Source organism: Dreissena polymorpha, chromosome 8, assembly GCF_020536995.1.
Source record: "Dreissena polymorpha isolate Duluth1 chromosome 8, UMN_Dpol_1.0, whole genome shotgun sequence".
NCBI classification, from domain to species: domain Eukaryota; kingdom Metazoa; phylum Mollusca; class Bivalvia; order Myida; family Dreissenidae; genus Dreissena; species Dreissena polymorpha.
Genome location: NC_068362.1, coordinates 67,271,063 through 67,286,788, shown reverse-complemented (window position 1 = coordinate 67,286,788; position 15,726 = coordinate 67,271,063). Strand labels below are relative to the sequence as shown.

General features: G+C 35.1%; 1 protein-coding gene across 1 annotated transcript in view; it reads right to left on the bottom strand.

Moving 5' to 3' along the window:
* Positions 1–8,641: 8,641 nt before the first annotated feature.
* Positions 8,642–15,726, bottom strand: part of LOC127841518 (uncharacterized) — a 52,113-nt gene continuing 45,028 nt past the window's right edge. The window contains exons 12-13 of the mRNA XM_052370398.1: positions 11,130–11,621; positions 8,642–10,851 (exon numbers count right to left, since the gene is read on the bottom strand). Coding sequence (XP_052226358.1) covers positions 10,667–10,851; positions 11,130–11,621 — 677 coding nt within the window. The 3' untranslated portion in view covers positions 8,642–10,666. The remainder of the gene's footprint in view (positions 10,852–11,129; positions 11,622–15,726) is intronic.

Here is a 15,726-nt window from a genome sequence, read left to right as displayed (position 1 = left end):
ACATTAAACGTATTTAGAGGGTACCGGCAAAAAAAAAACTCCCTCACTTAGTAGGGCCTAGTCCTTTATACAGTGTACGTTAGTGTACGGAACAACATGATCAAAACGAGCATTATCGTCCACCACAACGGGGTTAAATAATGTATCCGAAAAATACAAAGATTATAGATGTATTATATTTGTCACTTAAAATCAGGAAAATAAAAAGAGTTATCAACTTGCATACATAGACAGTTCAGTCTGCAATATTGCCATTCACTGAAAAAGAAAATGTATGCAATTAAAAAATGAAAATTAACATAACTTTTAAATAGTCTCATGTACTTGGCCTTTTATACTGCTTTGTCGTACGGTTATTCAACACGTTCCGTCGATCGTTCATGAAAAATATCACACATCAACACACCCATACCTTTGAGAATTATGGTTATATAATGCTATGTTTTGTATAAGACGGCTTTTGTATATCTCTGTTTTGTTTAACCCATTTATGCCTAGCGTATAGAAAAAAGGCCTTTGCAAACAGCGTAGACCCAGATGAGACACCGCATGATGCGGCGTCTGATCAGGGTCTGCGCTGTTTGATTAAATGAATTTCTGTAAGAAATATTCTAAATATAGAAATAAATATACCAGACATCCCTTATTTTGGAAATAAATTGATCCAATTTAGAAGGATGGGAGATTCCACTAGGCTTAAATGGGTTAATGATCGGTGCTGAGTCTTCAGACCACCTTGACTCTGATGGTCAAGGGTAACTCACAGTAAGATGAAATACAATTTATAAACGTATACTAATGGTTCTAAATAGTATGTCGTTGAATTCTTATTTACGTGTTAGAATGTTTAAAGTTTATATTATAATTTCTAATACATTTATTGACTAAACACGTGCCTGTATGCGTATGTTTGACGTCATTGTAACCAGTGGCAATGCTCATGAAATTTCCGAATGTATACAATAACAATCAACAGCTTAACAATCATCGATATTCTCCGCTCAAGAAAGTTACACGTTCAGCCTCGTTCTGAAATTCGACGCGTTACGTGATATCAAAAATAGCAACAGTGGTAGTATTGTGAAACTTGTCTATTATGCCCCTTTTAACTTAGAAATTCGGTTAAAGTAAACATGCCTTATTCCTATCAAAATATCTATAAGGTTTTCGATTGAAACTTGACACATTTGTCATGTTGAGGGGCAATTGACTGAGCTCCATAAGTTCTGCGTAATCCACACACACACACACATATATATATAGTTTCCTAGGGCCATGCTGTTCGTGTATTGAACTATTGAATATGTTAGTGAAATTGTATGCAGATACTCATTTAACCTGTATAAGTCATTACATTTGTATGCCCCCCCCCCCCCACACTTCAAAGAAGAGGGGTTATATTGCTTTGCTGGATGTCGGTCTGTCGGCAGACCAGTTCGTTTCCGATCAATAACTCATTAACGCATTGACCGATTGGCTTGATACTTCACATGTACATTATCCTTCGGTAGTAGATGACCCCTATTGATATTTGGGTCACGAGGTCAAAGGTCATGGTCACTGTCAAAATAAGTGGGAAAATCGTTTCTGATCAATAACTCACCAACGAACCGACTGATTGGCTTGATACTTCCCCTATGCATTGGCCTCGGACAGTAGATGACTCCTATTAAATTTATGGTCACTAGGTCAAAGTCACTATCACTATAATTATAAAAATTGTTTCCGATCAATAACTCATCAACACATTCAATGACTGATTGGCTTGATACTTAACATGTGCATTGGCCTTGGACAGTAGATGACCCCTATTAAAATTGATTCAAAGCCTTGTTTGGGGGGCATTTGTCTCCGACCGCGGAACTCCTGTTTAAATTTGCGTTTTGTTTCAGTGCATACACACAATATGAACTCGTCTATTGCAATCGCATGTATCACATGTCAATAAAAAATAGGAATCACTGATTTGTTTTGTTGTTTCATTAAATGTCGTTTATCAGATAATCAAATATGGTATACAACTATGTATACTCCAAATTGTTTTACAAATGCACTTACTTCTTCACAGCATACCCTCGCCAATAGCCTGTCCGGGAAATTTAAATATAAATCAAAGTATTTTTAAGATCATTGTAATATTTAATATTGAATCATCGTTTCACAAACCATATGCAAAACTCGTTTTGTTCGAGAGTTTTAAAGATGCCAATCTACCAAGTTGTTTAAGCATTAAGGGCAATTTTTTATTGTTTGCAAGTTTTGAGCATGGTTAGAGAGAGAGTTTCGCACAAAGAAATACATTCTTTGGTCAAATGCTTAGGTTGTAACACTGAAAGCTTAAGGTCAAGTTGATGAAATTAGTATTTAACACATTGTGGTCAACTTTAATTCAGCATGGGTTGATTGTTTAAGGATATGAGAATCACGATAAGTCAGATTGGTGGATGAAAAACCATGGGCCTACGTCAAAGTTACAAACAAGATTGAAGGTCAATTGTATAGAACATTTCTCTAACATATGACAGTTTCCAGCAAAGATGGATTTTGTTAAGAAAACCGAAAAAACTAAGTATGATAAGCCCGAGATGCTGGTTTATGATAAAGGTCAGACTTCTGGATACTATCAAGAAAATAGTTTCTTAACATTTAAACCGGAATATTTCTGAATCAGCATGTATACATTTTAATAAAAGACCAGCAGAATTATACCAAGGTCAATCACAATTTTTTTATTACTTGATGGATACTCTTGTACTTGATAAGACGGACTGTCGAGTGCTTGCTAAAGGTCCCATGGTCCAATGCCAAGGTAAAGTATAAGAAATCAACATTGAATACTTTATTAAAATATTGATAGTTTTTAATGTAGTTGTGAAGGAAGTAGTTTGTTTGGTTTTACGTTTTTATGCAACCGGTAGGAGGGCATATAGTGATCGGACTGTCCGTCCGTCTGTCCGTCACACTTTGCGTTTAGGTTTCGAAAAATGCTCACAACTTCTATGTTCCTTGAGATGTAACCTTCATATTTGGTGTGCATGTGTATATGGACAAGGCCTTTCCATACGCACACAAATTTTGACCCCTGTGACCTTGACGATGAACTTAGGGTCCGCGTTTAGGTTTCGAAATCTGCGTTTAGGTTTCGAAAAATGCTCTTTACTTCTATGTCCCTTGAGATATAACCTCCATATTTGGTATGCATGTGTATTTGGACAAGGCCTTTCTATACGCATACACATTTTTACCCCTGTGACCTTGACGATGAACTTAGGGTCCGCGTTTAGGTTTCGAAATCTGCGTTTAGGTTTCGAAAAATGCTCATTTCTTCTATGTTCCTTGAGATATAACCTTCATATTTGGTATGCATGTGTATATGGACAAGGCCTTTCCATATGCACACAAATATTGACCCCTGTGACCTTGACCTTGAACTTAGGGTCCGTGTTTAGGTTTCGAAATCTGCGTTTTGGTTTCGAAAAAAGCTCATAACTTCTATCAAGCGTTTATAGGGGGCATAAGTCATCCTATGATGACAGCTCTTGTTTATTTAATGTGTGTGTCTAAATAAAATGCTTTATGTTCAATTTAAGAGGGCGGTTAGACTGACCAACACAAAGAGACTAATTCACACACGTGCGCATTTTATTTATGTTGTGATATCCGTACATTTTCTTTTATTTATTGCCGCTGATAGTTTAGTTTTATAAAAAAGGGGTTAAATTTGAATATTCGTTTTCGTCTGCGATGATGTGTCCAACTGTGCAATATATTGAACCATGTGCATGAAGAATTTGTTAAGAATGTGTTAATTGTCTGCTTTAACTTAGAGTTTCAATACGAAAATAAGTAAAACAAATCTTTTGAAAGGACCTTTCTGAGGTCTTAGTGATACATTTCATAAACACCATCTTGCCTAAATTATGTTTTACTTGGAATTGTACACAGTTTGGCATAAACACCATCGTGCCTTAATAATGTTTTACTTGGAATTGTACACAGTTAGGCAAAATATTTTTTTTCTAAAACATATTTTCATAGATTCAAAAAAAGAATGTTTGTGTTGCTTTGTTTACAAGCAAAATAAAGAAACTTCCTAACGAACAAAAATGTTTAAATAATTATAATTGTTTATGGATAATCATCAAGTGAAATCGTAACAAGGGCTGTTTGTAAAACATGCATTCCCCCCACATGGGCTGTCAGTTGTAGTGGAAGCCATTGTGTGAATACGTTTTCTGTCACTGTGACCTTGACCTTTGACCTAATGACTTGAAAATCAATAGGGGTCATCTGCCAGTCATGATCAATTTACCTATGAAGTTTCATGATCCTATGCCTAAATATTCTTGAGTAATCATTAGCAAACCATTTTACTGTTTCGAGTCACTGTGACCTTGACCTTTGACCTAGTGATCTGAAAATTAATAGAGGTCATCTGCCAGTCATGATCAATGTACCTATGAAGTTTCATGATCACAGGCGTAAGCATTCTTGAGTCATCATCCGGAAACCATTTTACTATTTCGAGTCACTGTGACTTTGACCTAGTGACCTGAAAATCAATAGATGTCATCTGCGAGTCATAATCAATGTACCTATAAAGTTTTATGATCCTAGTCGTAAGCGTTCTTGAGTTATCATCTGGAAACCATTTTACTGGTTCGAGTCACCGTGACCTTGACTTTTGACCTAGTGACCTGAAAATCAATAGGGGTCATCTGCGAGTCATGATCAATGTGCCTATGAAGTTTCATGAAGATCCTAGGCGTAAGCGTTCGTGAGTTATCATCCAGAAACCATTCGGTGGACGGACCGACATGAGCAAAACAATATACCCTTCGAAGGGGTGCATAAAAATGATTATGCATTGGTAATGCTTGTCATTTATAATTTAAAAATGTATATTACAGACATAGCGCTTAAACTACCGAGGAAATGTACAGCCTGCGTGGCGAATGGGTAGCTTATTAAAAATTATTCAGAAACATATTGTTACAAAGTACTTTATCTTAGGCTGTAACACTAACAAACTTAGAGATATGTTATTAAATCAATTTATGTTATATCAAGTTCAACATTACACCATCCATGTATGAATAGAGATCAGATGTAAACGTCAAATTAGCCCGCAATGAGTATTAGTGATTGGCATTTTTTTAAAGAATTGTTTCATGTTCATAGATGCACGTATTATAGCCGTATAAGGAAAAATGTCCCACCCCCTGGCGGCCATATTTATCGTCGAACCATAATCATTTTCAAACTCAGGCAAGCTATCATTTAAAGGGGGCCTAACCTCTAGGGATAACCTCTACTTTGGCATCTTACTAGCTTGCGTTGTGTTTTCTATCTGACAGACCACGCGATTAAGTGGGCGGATCGATGGTCTTCCAGGCCAGGTGTCAATTGCGTGCGAAATGACAGAAAGAATTAGCCTGTCAAGCCAGTAATTAAACATCATGTGACTGATAAGAACCAACCGAGGCCCCCAAAAGGGACGGCGAATGTGTTAATCTTTCATATGAATACATTTACGCTTTTTAAGTATACGTAAACGAAAGACCAACGACAATATATAGGGGTGAGAGGAGCTTTAATAGTAATACTAACTATAACTATAACAATAGCATGACATATCAAAGTAGATGAGCGCAAAAGGTAATGAAATAGTGAAACAAACATGTTACTTAATTGGTATTAAGACATTTTTAAGCATTACTACACATTCACAGATATGCATGCATACAAAACTAACAAGACAATATTTTACCCCAAAACCAAAAGTAAGGGTAAATTGTTGTGTTACATTAAGATTTCTGAACAGCCTTTTGTATGGATTCGACTTTTTTGTACCTGGTGCGAAGGTCATAGATAAGCAGTTTTGATAACAATTTGAAGCCAAATCACCTAGTAAGATTGCATCTGGTGGAATCCCCATAGCATAGCAGAGAAAACGCCCCACCGCGCTTGACTAAATGTGGCGCAATCTCATTAGGGGCCACATAGCCCCGCCTGTAAACGATGTCTTATCCGCAGAACGATTATTGGTTAAACCTGAGCATTGTCAACTTTCAAATAAATAAAACTGGTCTTCAAGAGATGAAAAATTTGCGGCGTGGAATAATGCATGCACAGGACACAATCGATAATGTTTTCGTCGCGGGATATCGAAAGTCCTTAACAGCTACTAATTTGTCTTGCGCCATCGTATTTGCATCATTATAGTCCATTGATGATAGGTCATGTAACGACGTCTGAGGCATTAATGCGGGTCGACAGCCATACCACCTGAGATCAAAACGTAACTGCGACGCAGTTAAATAATGGTGAGGGCTACAGCCCACACGCATGAGTCGAAGGAAGTTGTGTCAAGTCGTTCCAGAAGTATACCTCTGCTGGCAAGAGGTCGAGTCCTTGGTTAAGAATGTCATACGTTGAGTCATAATAGAGCAAATTACAATGGCTTCTTACTAAAAACAATGACCTTTTAGCGATGTCTCGCATATTTCTTGCATTGGCCATGCTATTTGCACACATTGTATATTTGTGTAAGTTATTTAAACTTGTCTTTTGAATGATGCTGATGATTATGCTAATGGTGAATGAACAGCCTGTACATTAACAAATTTTACCTTTGGCCTCTTTGGGTAACTTGACCATTTAGCTACGGAGACGAGTTGAACATGCAACACGCCTTGTCCAAATGATAAGCATGTGTGGTGCATTGATTTAAATTGGTTGTCAGACTCATTATATTTTTTGAAAGTGGGCTCGACAAAATCGACCTGTACAAACTATGGGAAAACCTGATGACATTATTATAATGTTTAGCGATCTGTTAACATGTCGTTACTTTCACTGTTAAGAATTTCTTAATGTAATCTTGTATTCTTGACTAGAGCTTTGTCACAGACGTGACGTATACCCCCACGTGCCGCATTGACACAGATTATTTTGCATGCTGTCTTCACAAAAAAGAGAAGCTAAATTATGGCGATTTCTAAGAAGTAGTATGCCATAATCATTTATGGCCATTTTTGACCTTTGAACTCAAAGTGTGACCTTGACATTGGAGATATCAACATAATTCTTTCGCGCGACACACCGTCCAATGATGGTGAACAAATGATTTTTAAATCTCACAATGAACAACATAGTTATGGCTCGGATAAGCTCATTTATGGCCTTTTTTGACCTTTAAACTCAAAGTGGGACCTTGACCTTGGAGATATCAACTTAATTCTTTCGCGCGACACACCGTCCAATGATGGTGAACAAATGTGCCAAATGATTTTAAAATCTCACTATAAAAGACATAGTTATGGCCCAGACAAGCTCATTTATGGCCATTTTGACCTTTGAACTCAAAGTGTGACCTTGACCTTGGAGATTTCGACATAATTCTTTCACGCGACACACTGTCCAATAATTTTAAACAAATGTGCCAAACGATTTTAAAATCTCACAATGAACGACATAGTTATGGCCTGGACAAGCTCATGTACGGCCATTATTGACATTCGAGCTCAAAGTATGACATTGACCTTGGAGATACGAACGTAATTCTTTCGCGCGACACACTGTCCAATGATGGTGAACAATTGTGCCAAATGATTTTAAAATCTCACAATGAACAAAATATTTATGGCCCAGACAAGCTCATTTATGGCCATTTTGACCTTTGAACTCAAAGTGTGACCTTGACTTTGGAGATATCAACACAATTCTTTCGCGCGACACACCGTCCAATGATGGTGAACAAATGATTTTAAAATCTCACAATGAACAACATAGTTATGGCCCGGACAAGCTCATTTATGGCCATTTTTGACCTTTGAACTCAACGTGTGACCTTGACTTTGGAAATATCAACATAATTCTTTCGCGCAACACACCGTCCAATAATGGTGAACAAATGATTTTAAAATCTCACAATGAACAACATACTTATGGCCCGGACAAGCTCATTTATGACCTTTGTGGACCTTTGAACTCAAAGTGGGACCTTGGCCTTGGAGATATCAACGTAATTCTTTCGCGCGACACACCGTCCAATGATGGTGAACACAAGTACCATATGATTTAAAAATCTCACAATAAACAACATAGTTATGGCCGGACAAGCTTTCGGGACAGACCGTCAGCCCGACAGATCGACAAAGTGACTCCTATATAGCTCCCCATTACCATTGGTAATGGGATATAAAAAATGTTCAAACATTATTAAATGTACAACATAGAGGTTCAATTACTAATTTAGCAAAGGTTTCGCCCATATTTCGCTAAAAGAAAACATTTTGCAAATCAAACAAAGCAATTAGGCATAACGAATAATTTACCACGGTAACCTCGACCGGAAAATCGGAAATAAAATTATCAAAATAAATTTACACATTGAAAAGACGATTTTAATATTAACTGATCTCTGTTTGCAAATTCCACAACATGTTACTTGAAATAATATACCGTTTGTATCTATGAAGCTAATGTTGAAGTATAATTAGCCACATTCGACCAATGGAAAGCATAATCGCTTTAACGCTGACACCATGCATTAGAACCGTATATATTTCTGAAGTTGATAATGAACTATTGAAGAACGATTTTTACCGTAAATAGATAAATGTACAAATTATATAGCAAAACTTATAATAAATATTTATTACAATAAAACTCATACATGCCATGGCAGAAAAACAAAATTCACAAAGTAAACAAATATTGTATTCGACAACAAGAACTATTTATGTAAATCAAATGTGGTCTATATATACACTTCTCTTCCAACACAACTAGAAATCGTATTCCATGTCACAAAAGCATTCCTTTATTCTTTAATCACAAATCACCAAACTATCATGCAACATGTCTCATTAATAAATCTGTGAACATACAATTAAAACAAGACGGACATAAAGGCGCTAATAAACACTATTATATGAAAGCTAACTACAATTTATAATTAAGAGCAATCAGATTTATAAACAATTAATTCATTAAAATTAAAAGATCGGGGGCATATTGCTTTTGGCCTGTCTCTCTGTCATTCATTGTGTGTCCCAAAAAAACTTTAACCTTGGTTAAAGTTTTGCGATAACTTTTGCAATATTGAATATTGAAGATAGCAACTTGATATTTGGCATGCATGTGTATCTAATGAAGCTGCACGTTTTGAGTGGTGAAAGGTCAAGGTCAAAGGTCAAATATACGGCACCAAAGCGGCGCAATAGGGGGCATTGTGTTTCTGACAAACACATCTCTTGTTCTATATAAAAATGGGGAAAAACAGCATAAAACTACAATTTTTACAATAATCACAAATAGTGTACATCAAATTTTACAAGTACTTTATTTACAAAATAATAGTATTTACAAATTATAACACTTCTTTTCAGGCGACCTGTATTTTATTCATTTAATATTTATTAAAAACAAGAGGCCCAAAGTCGCTCACCTGAGATAACAAAATATTATTGGGACAAATCTTCTGACCAAGTTTCATGAAGATCGGAAAATAAATGTGGCCTCTAGAGTGTTAACAAGGTGATACGATAGCCATATAAGGAAAAATGCCCCGCCCCCTGGCGGCCATGTTTTTCAACCAACCGGCATTATTTTCGAACTCGTCCAAGACATTATTGGGACGAATCTTCTGACCAAGTTTCATGAAGATCAGACAATAAATGTAGCCTCTAGAGTGTTAACAATATTTTAGTATAGCCATATATAGCCATATAAGAAAAAATGCCCCGCCCCTTGGAAGCCATGTTTTTCAAGCAAACGTAACAATTTTTGAACTCATCCAAGAAATCATTGAGACTAATCTTCTGACCAAATTTCATGAAGATTGGACAAAAAAAATGTGAACTCTAGAGAGTTAACCAGGCAAATGTTGACGCCGCACAACGGAAGACGGACAAAAGGCGATCACAAAAGCTCACCATGATCACGTTGTGCTCAGGTGAGCTAAAAACTGATCAAATACGCGTTTTTTTCGTTTATTATAATACATAATGTATTGCTGACTTAACAAACAAATATGCTGGTAAAATTATTGTAATTATTCAACGATAAAATCTACAAAAGCATAAATTGGGGCGAGTTGTCTTTTGGTTGAGGTGACTTGTCCAATAAAATTGGGCGAGTAGACTATTTTTTTTTTTGGGGGGGGAGGGAATAGTCCAGCATTCTGAAAGCATACCCTTGATACCCCATTTCCAGTCTCATCACATCTGTATTGTATCAACTTAGCATATAAACAATGCATTGGAATGCATTTGAACACAAAAAAATGTTTTTGACATATTTTCCGTGTCCACCCCCCCCCTCCCCCCACACAGACACAGAAAAAGAGCTACCCTGGTCAATAAAAATCATGGACTAATTAATGTGTAAACAATATATTCTCAAAGTACACACAGGTTTTTAAATTCATCATTCAAAAAATACAGTTGATAACATAGATGTTCATATTTTGTGTGTAAATTGGGACTCAATAGAGACAAAACGGCTAGCATATATTTGTTTAAATATGAAAACCTTTTTTCATGGATGGCATGATTTTAGTTCATGCGTATGTGTAGGGTTTCGACTTTACAACTTACAGTATAGCTATGCAGATATTGCTCTATAGAGTAAAATGACTGGTACGGGCGAATGCAATGCATTACGGTAGTTTGAAACAATTCTTTCTTGTCAACACGTTATAAAACATGTTTACAAAATCCATATTGCTGCTTAGCATATACAGTTTGATAATCTTAACGTTTTTGCAATGCTTCACATTGTCCAGACCGTGTACTATTGCAACACTTGCGCGCAGAAGTGGCGATTGGAATGACTCCGGTTTATCTGCAACAAAAATGTTACCATTTACAATATGTGGTTTATACTTAAACAAATTGTTCCCTTACTTACAAATCTGAATTACAGGTAAAATATGTTCAATTACATATATACTTCATAAATATATAAAATACATCACCATAAAGAAAGTGCGGTAAATATATATAATGTCCTTGGTTTGTTTTTGCTTCCAATATAAAAGACATGATTTGTCAAAATAAGAAATGTTTGTCTAAACAATGAAATTGGTGAACAGTGACCGTTAAATGCACGTAATAAGTTACCGCTTTCCCCAAATAAAGGAAGAGCAACAGCCTCCCACTTGTGCTGATTAAACAAGTTTATCAAGCTTTCCATTTTGCATTGAACCTCTCTCTCGAATTCGGTTATGTCGTGATATTCCAAAGGATTCCACATAGGCAAGCGGATCTTCACAGTCCAGCTGCTATTGAAAATATCCGACACCGGATCTAAGTATGTTACCAGTGGTTGTTCAAGGTGTGTTACGCTATTCACAACAACTGCGTCCACCTCTATTCGACTCTTAAAAGGTGGTAAATATACTTGTATTCGATTTCCAAATGCCACCAAATGCTTATCAAGTGATGCATTGGCATCTGTAATTTCATCAAAATCATCTATTTTAATTTGCTGGGCCATGTTTTCTTCTAAGACAACAATATTCACATGGCTTACATATTTACTATTCTTTTTATAACGGTTTATTGCTCTGTTGATTTGTTGCCCACAATGTTCTATCGTTATAGGTCCGATGCCTGAAATAAATATGTGTTCCCCTTTTATAATAATTATATGAAGCAACAATTATAAAAGTACTGTGTTTCTATTGTTATTTATTACATGTTTTCATTCATGGATGCCACCATCACACGTTTGGACATAGACAAAATCACCTTTTAATGCGTTCTTGCTCCCCAATTAACATCATATTTGAAACAACACAATACTAGTCTTGTACAAGTTATACTCATAAGTCTCATAACTCAACACGATGTGTTACAGCTTCGAATGTTCAGTTTTCAATACTATTTCATAATTTTCAGCTCTGAACAGGTGTTTTTTAGTTTGTTCGAAATCCGCAAAATATTTTAAGAGGATTGGAATGCTCAATATTAGGGACAATATATATAAAGTTAAAAAACTAAAATGATATAATTTTGACATTACACACATTGTAGCATCCGAAAGTCGTTTTTTTAACTATCATCTTCACATCCAGGTCATTCAGTTGAGAAGTTTGAACTTTATCCGTTAAATTTTTAACCAGGATCTGAGTTAACAAAATGTTGTGACCTTATAAGATATGATGGAAATAAGCTCTAGTTTACTTATCTGAGAACTTATTTGTGACATTTTCATTATGAATGTGAATTCTGAACTAACTCGTTAGACTGATTTTGAAAATAAGGAAAACAAGATAGCTCCTAGTTGGCAATTTTTGAAATTATAATATAAAAGTCTGGTACAGGCATGATTGCTCGATATATTACTTCAGGGAAACTGCATCCTCTACCCGCAGTCTGGTACAATAGTTACAAAATACAAACACAGCAATGTACAATAACTCTTATTAAAGAAAGTGTAGTGTTATGGTATATGTGCATGGCACTTCTCCTAATTGATATCTATACATCCATGAAGTTTCATGCTGGTATCTTATTTAGTTTACCCCGTGTTTGGCGGGGTAAACTTATTGAGCGGATTTTTTTATCTAACAATACTACAAATCAAAGATAGGTCTGAATGTAAGTTACAAGCAAACTCTGACTTCAAACACAATGTCTTCTTCTCAACTGAATTTATAAAGGGAAAACTACTTTTATGAAACAATGCCACAGACTTTGTTCCTTTTGTAGGACTTGTTTACAGTTTTTCAAAATAAGAATTTTCTTACTTTTATATAATAAATGAACAATGAACATGAATGAGCAAAAAACACTAGTGACGTAGACTCGTTCGATAAATAAATATTCGTTTATGAATAATCCTCATTAGAAATTGATAAAATTATAACCGTTATGAACGTAGACAGTTGAATAGTTTGGAGAGTTATAAGGTTATATTTTGTGACAAGGATTGAATAAATTAAATATAAAATAACTGTGATATTATATCAGCATGCATGGCTGAGTGGTTGCAGTGCTGGCCTTCTACTAAAATGGTCATTGGTTTGAGCCCGGTGGGTTAACTTTTTTTTCTTATTAAAGTTGTATTCTTCTTTTATTCTGGAGCTCTTTAGTTCCCATGTTTGCGTACACGTATATTCATTTAAAACATTTAATGACAAACTTCATCTTTGACATCTTTGAAAGTCCCTTTAATGTTATTCCAAGCTATATCCCTATAACAACAGATCTATACGAATTTAAAGTATAGAAACTAAAGTTGTCAACATATTGTTAAGAACAAACATCTACTGTTGAAAGAAAATTCCGGCTTAATTTGTTTTTAAAGCACTATCAAGAGAAGCTGTTGAAACAACAAGAGGACCTGAACGGCCCAAAGGACTAGGTTCACGAAGCAGCTTTATATGCCCTATGAAATTGTAAAAAAATAAGTTTCAAAAATCATCATAAATTTGGTATATTTGTGGAGCTTAACATCTTATCTGTCTCATTCAAAGCACTTTTGCCTTACAAATTGCGTGAAACATCTCTACAATTGACCACAAACATGTATAGTTCAGCAGAATAACCTAAATTTTGACAATTTTTGGACATTTAATGACATAATAGAATATGAAGGCAAGTTTCCCACACTTTGATATTTTAAGTTTTGATTCATATTTCGGAGTTAGATGCAATCAAAAAATTTCTTTGTGTCGGAAATATGCCTTCATATTTAATTTTGAACTTTTGTGAATTTTAATATTGGTAGATGTAAGTTACAGTGTAACCCAAATTCCTTGTTGTTTTGCACATTAAAACACAAAGTAAATTATATGTGTTTTATTGTTGATTCATAATGTAGTTATATTTAGAACACGTTTTCCATGCACAGTGTAATATGTCTTTTAATTTATGCGAAGATAAAATATATTTTGTAAATATACGAATTTTGTTAACTACTGTTGGTAAGGGCATCAACTCTTGCATGATTGTTTACATCGCTCCATGACAACATGTAGTCAACACTCAGATCGATAATTTTAAAGGATTACTAGCATTCACGTAAGTTTTAATCTTTATTTTGCTTTCATAAATTTAAAATTACCATTTTAAATGTTTTATTATCGTAAAAATGGTGTTCCTTCTGTTGAAAGAGTCAATAAATTGTTGAAAGATCCATTCGATTATTCTGGTGTATTGCGACTGCAGACGACTCCAGCAATATTGTTGTGAAAACCGTTGTTTTCTATCGCAATTAATATATAGTTGTATAGATTTGATTAAAACAATTTTCAAGCTTTTGAAAACATGCAAGTTGAGAGAAATTACAATTTAAACAATTAAAACCATTTAAGATGACAAACGACACTTGCAGTGAACATCATATTGCTCAATGAATATACATCATTATCGACGTATTTTTACAATTTTCTGTGTGGTGTAATGGATGTAGTGTCAGACTTCCACGCGGGTGGTTGTAGTTCGATTCTCGATAAGGTCATCTTTTTTTGTTACAATAAAAATATAAAAGAAAATTTGTAAAAAATATTGCACCTAATTTTTTAACGTTATTTAAGAATTATATTTATGTCAAAGAGAAACACCTAATATGATTTTTTTTTCTTGCAGAATGCCTCTCAAAACGTGTATTTTATGCGAAAAACGGCTCAAAATACACCAACGCCGTCCTGTAAATAAACATGTCAAAATATATTTAAAAAAGAATTTCCTGATAGAAACAACACAAGATCAATTTATTTGTGGCAAGTGTAGTCGGCCAGCGTATTACGTTGCATCACAACAACCTTCTTGTGCACAACAACCTTCTTGTGCCTCTACTAGCTCATTGCTGCCGCAAAATGTTCTCCCAAACAGTCCTCCTTCAATCAAATTGAATATTAAAACAACATCAAAAAGCCATGCTTATTGTTTCATTTGCAAGAAACCTGGACCAAAATTGATTGTCGTTCCTACTTCTACAAGGACGGAAACCTTCATTCAACATAATATTTTAATAACAGCGGAAAGTAGGTGTTGTCCCGGTCATTTCAAGCAAAATGGTACATCCTTTGAAGAAAATGTAATTTCAAAATTGTCTACAATAGACAATGTTTTTTTAAACAGATCATCTCTTCTTAATCTTCTTACTGCAGTTCGAGAGTACTGCGTATGTTCAAAAAGTAAGAGGCTGTCGTTTGATGACTTAACAACTTTCAGTGAAGAAGACATGTTAAATCTTACCGGCATTTCGGTGTCGAACTTTTTAGCACTCTTGAAAGCCGTCGAATTATCAATAAGAAACACGCCTGCTAGAACTGTAGCAACTACTATTGGAATTTTCTTGTTTAAGTTAAAGTCAGGTCTATCAAATAAGGTCCTGTCAACTTTGTTTGAAGTTTCAAAATCAAGCGTCAGAAGAGCTATACAAACATCCAGAAAAGTATTTATGACCGACTTTGTGCCTTTTAATCTTGGCTTTTCACACTTTTCACGTGAAGATGTAATAAATAAACATACGCGTAATTTGGCACAACTTTTTTTCACGAAAAATAAGGAACAAGTCATCCTCGTTCTCGACGGAACCTACATCTACATTAAAAAAGTGAAAACTTTCAATTTCAACAGCAAACGTATAGTATGCACAAGGGAAGACCATTAGTCAAACCCATGGTTATTGTAACAACATCAGGATATTTTATTTCCGTAATCGGTCCATATTTGGCCAACAGCAAAAATAACGACGCATCAATTC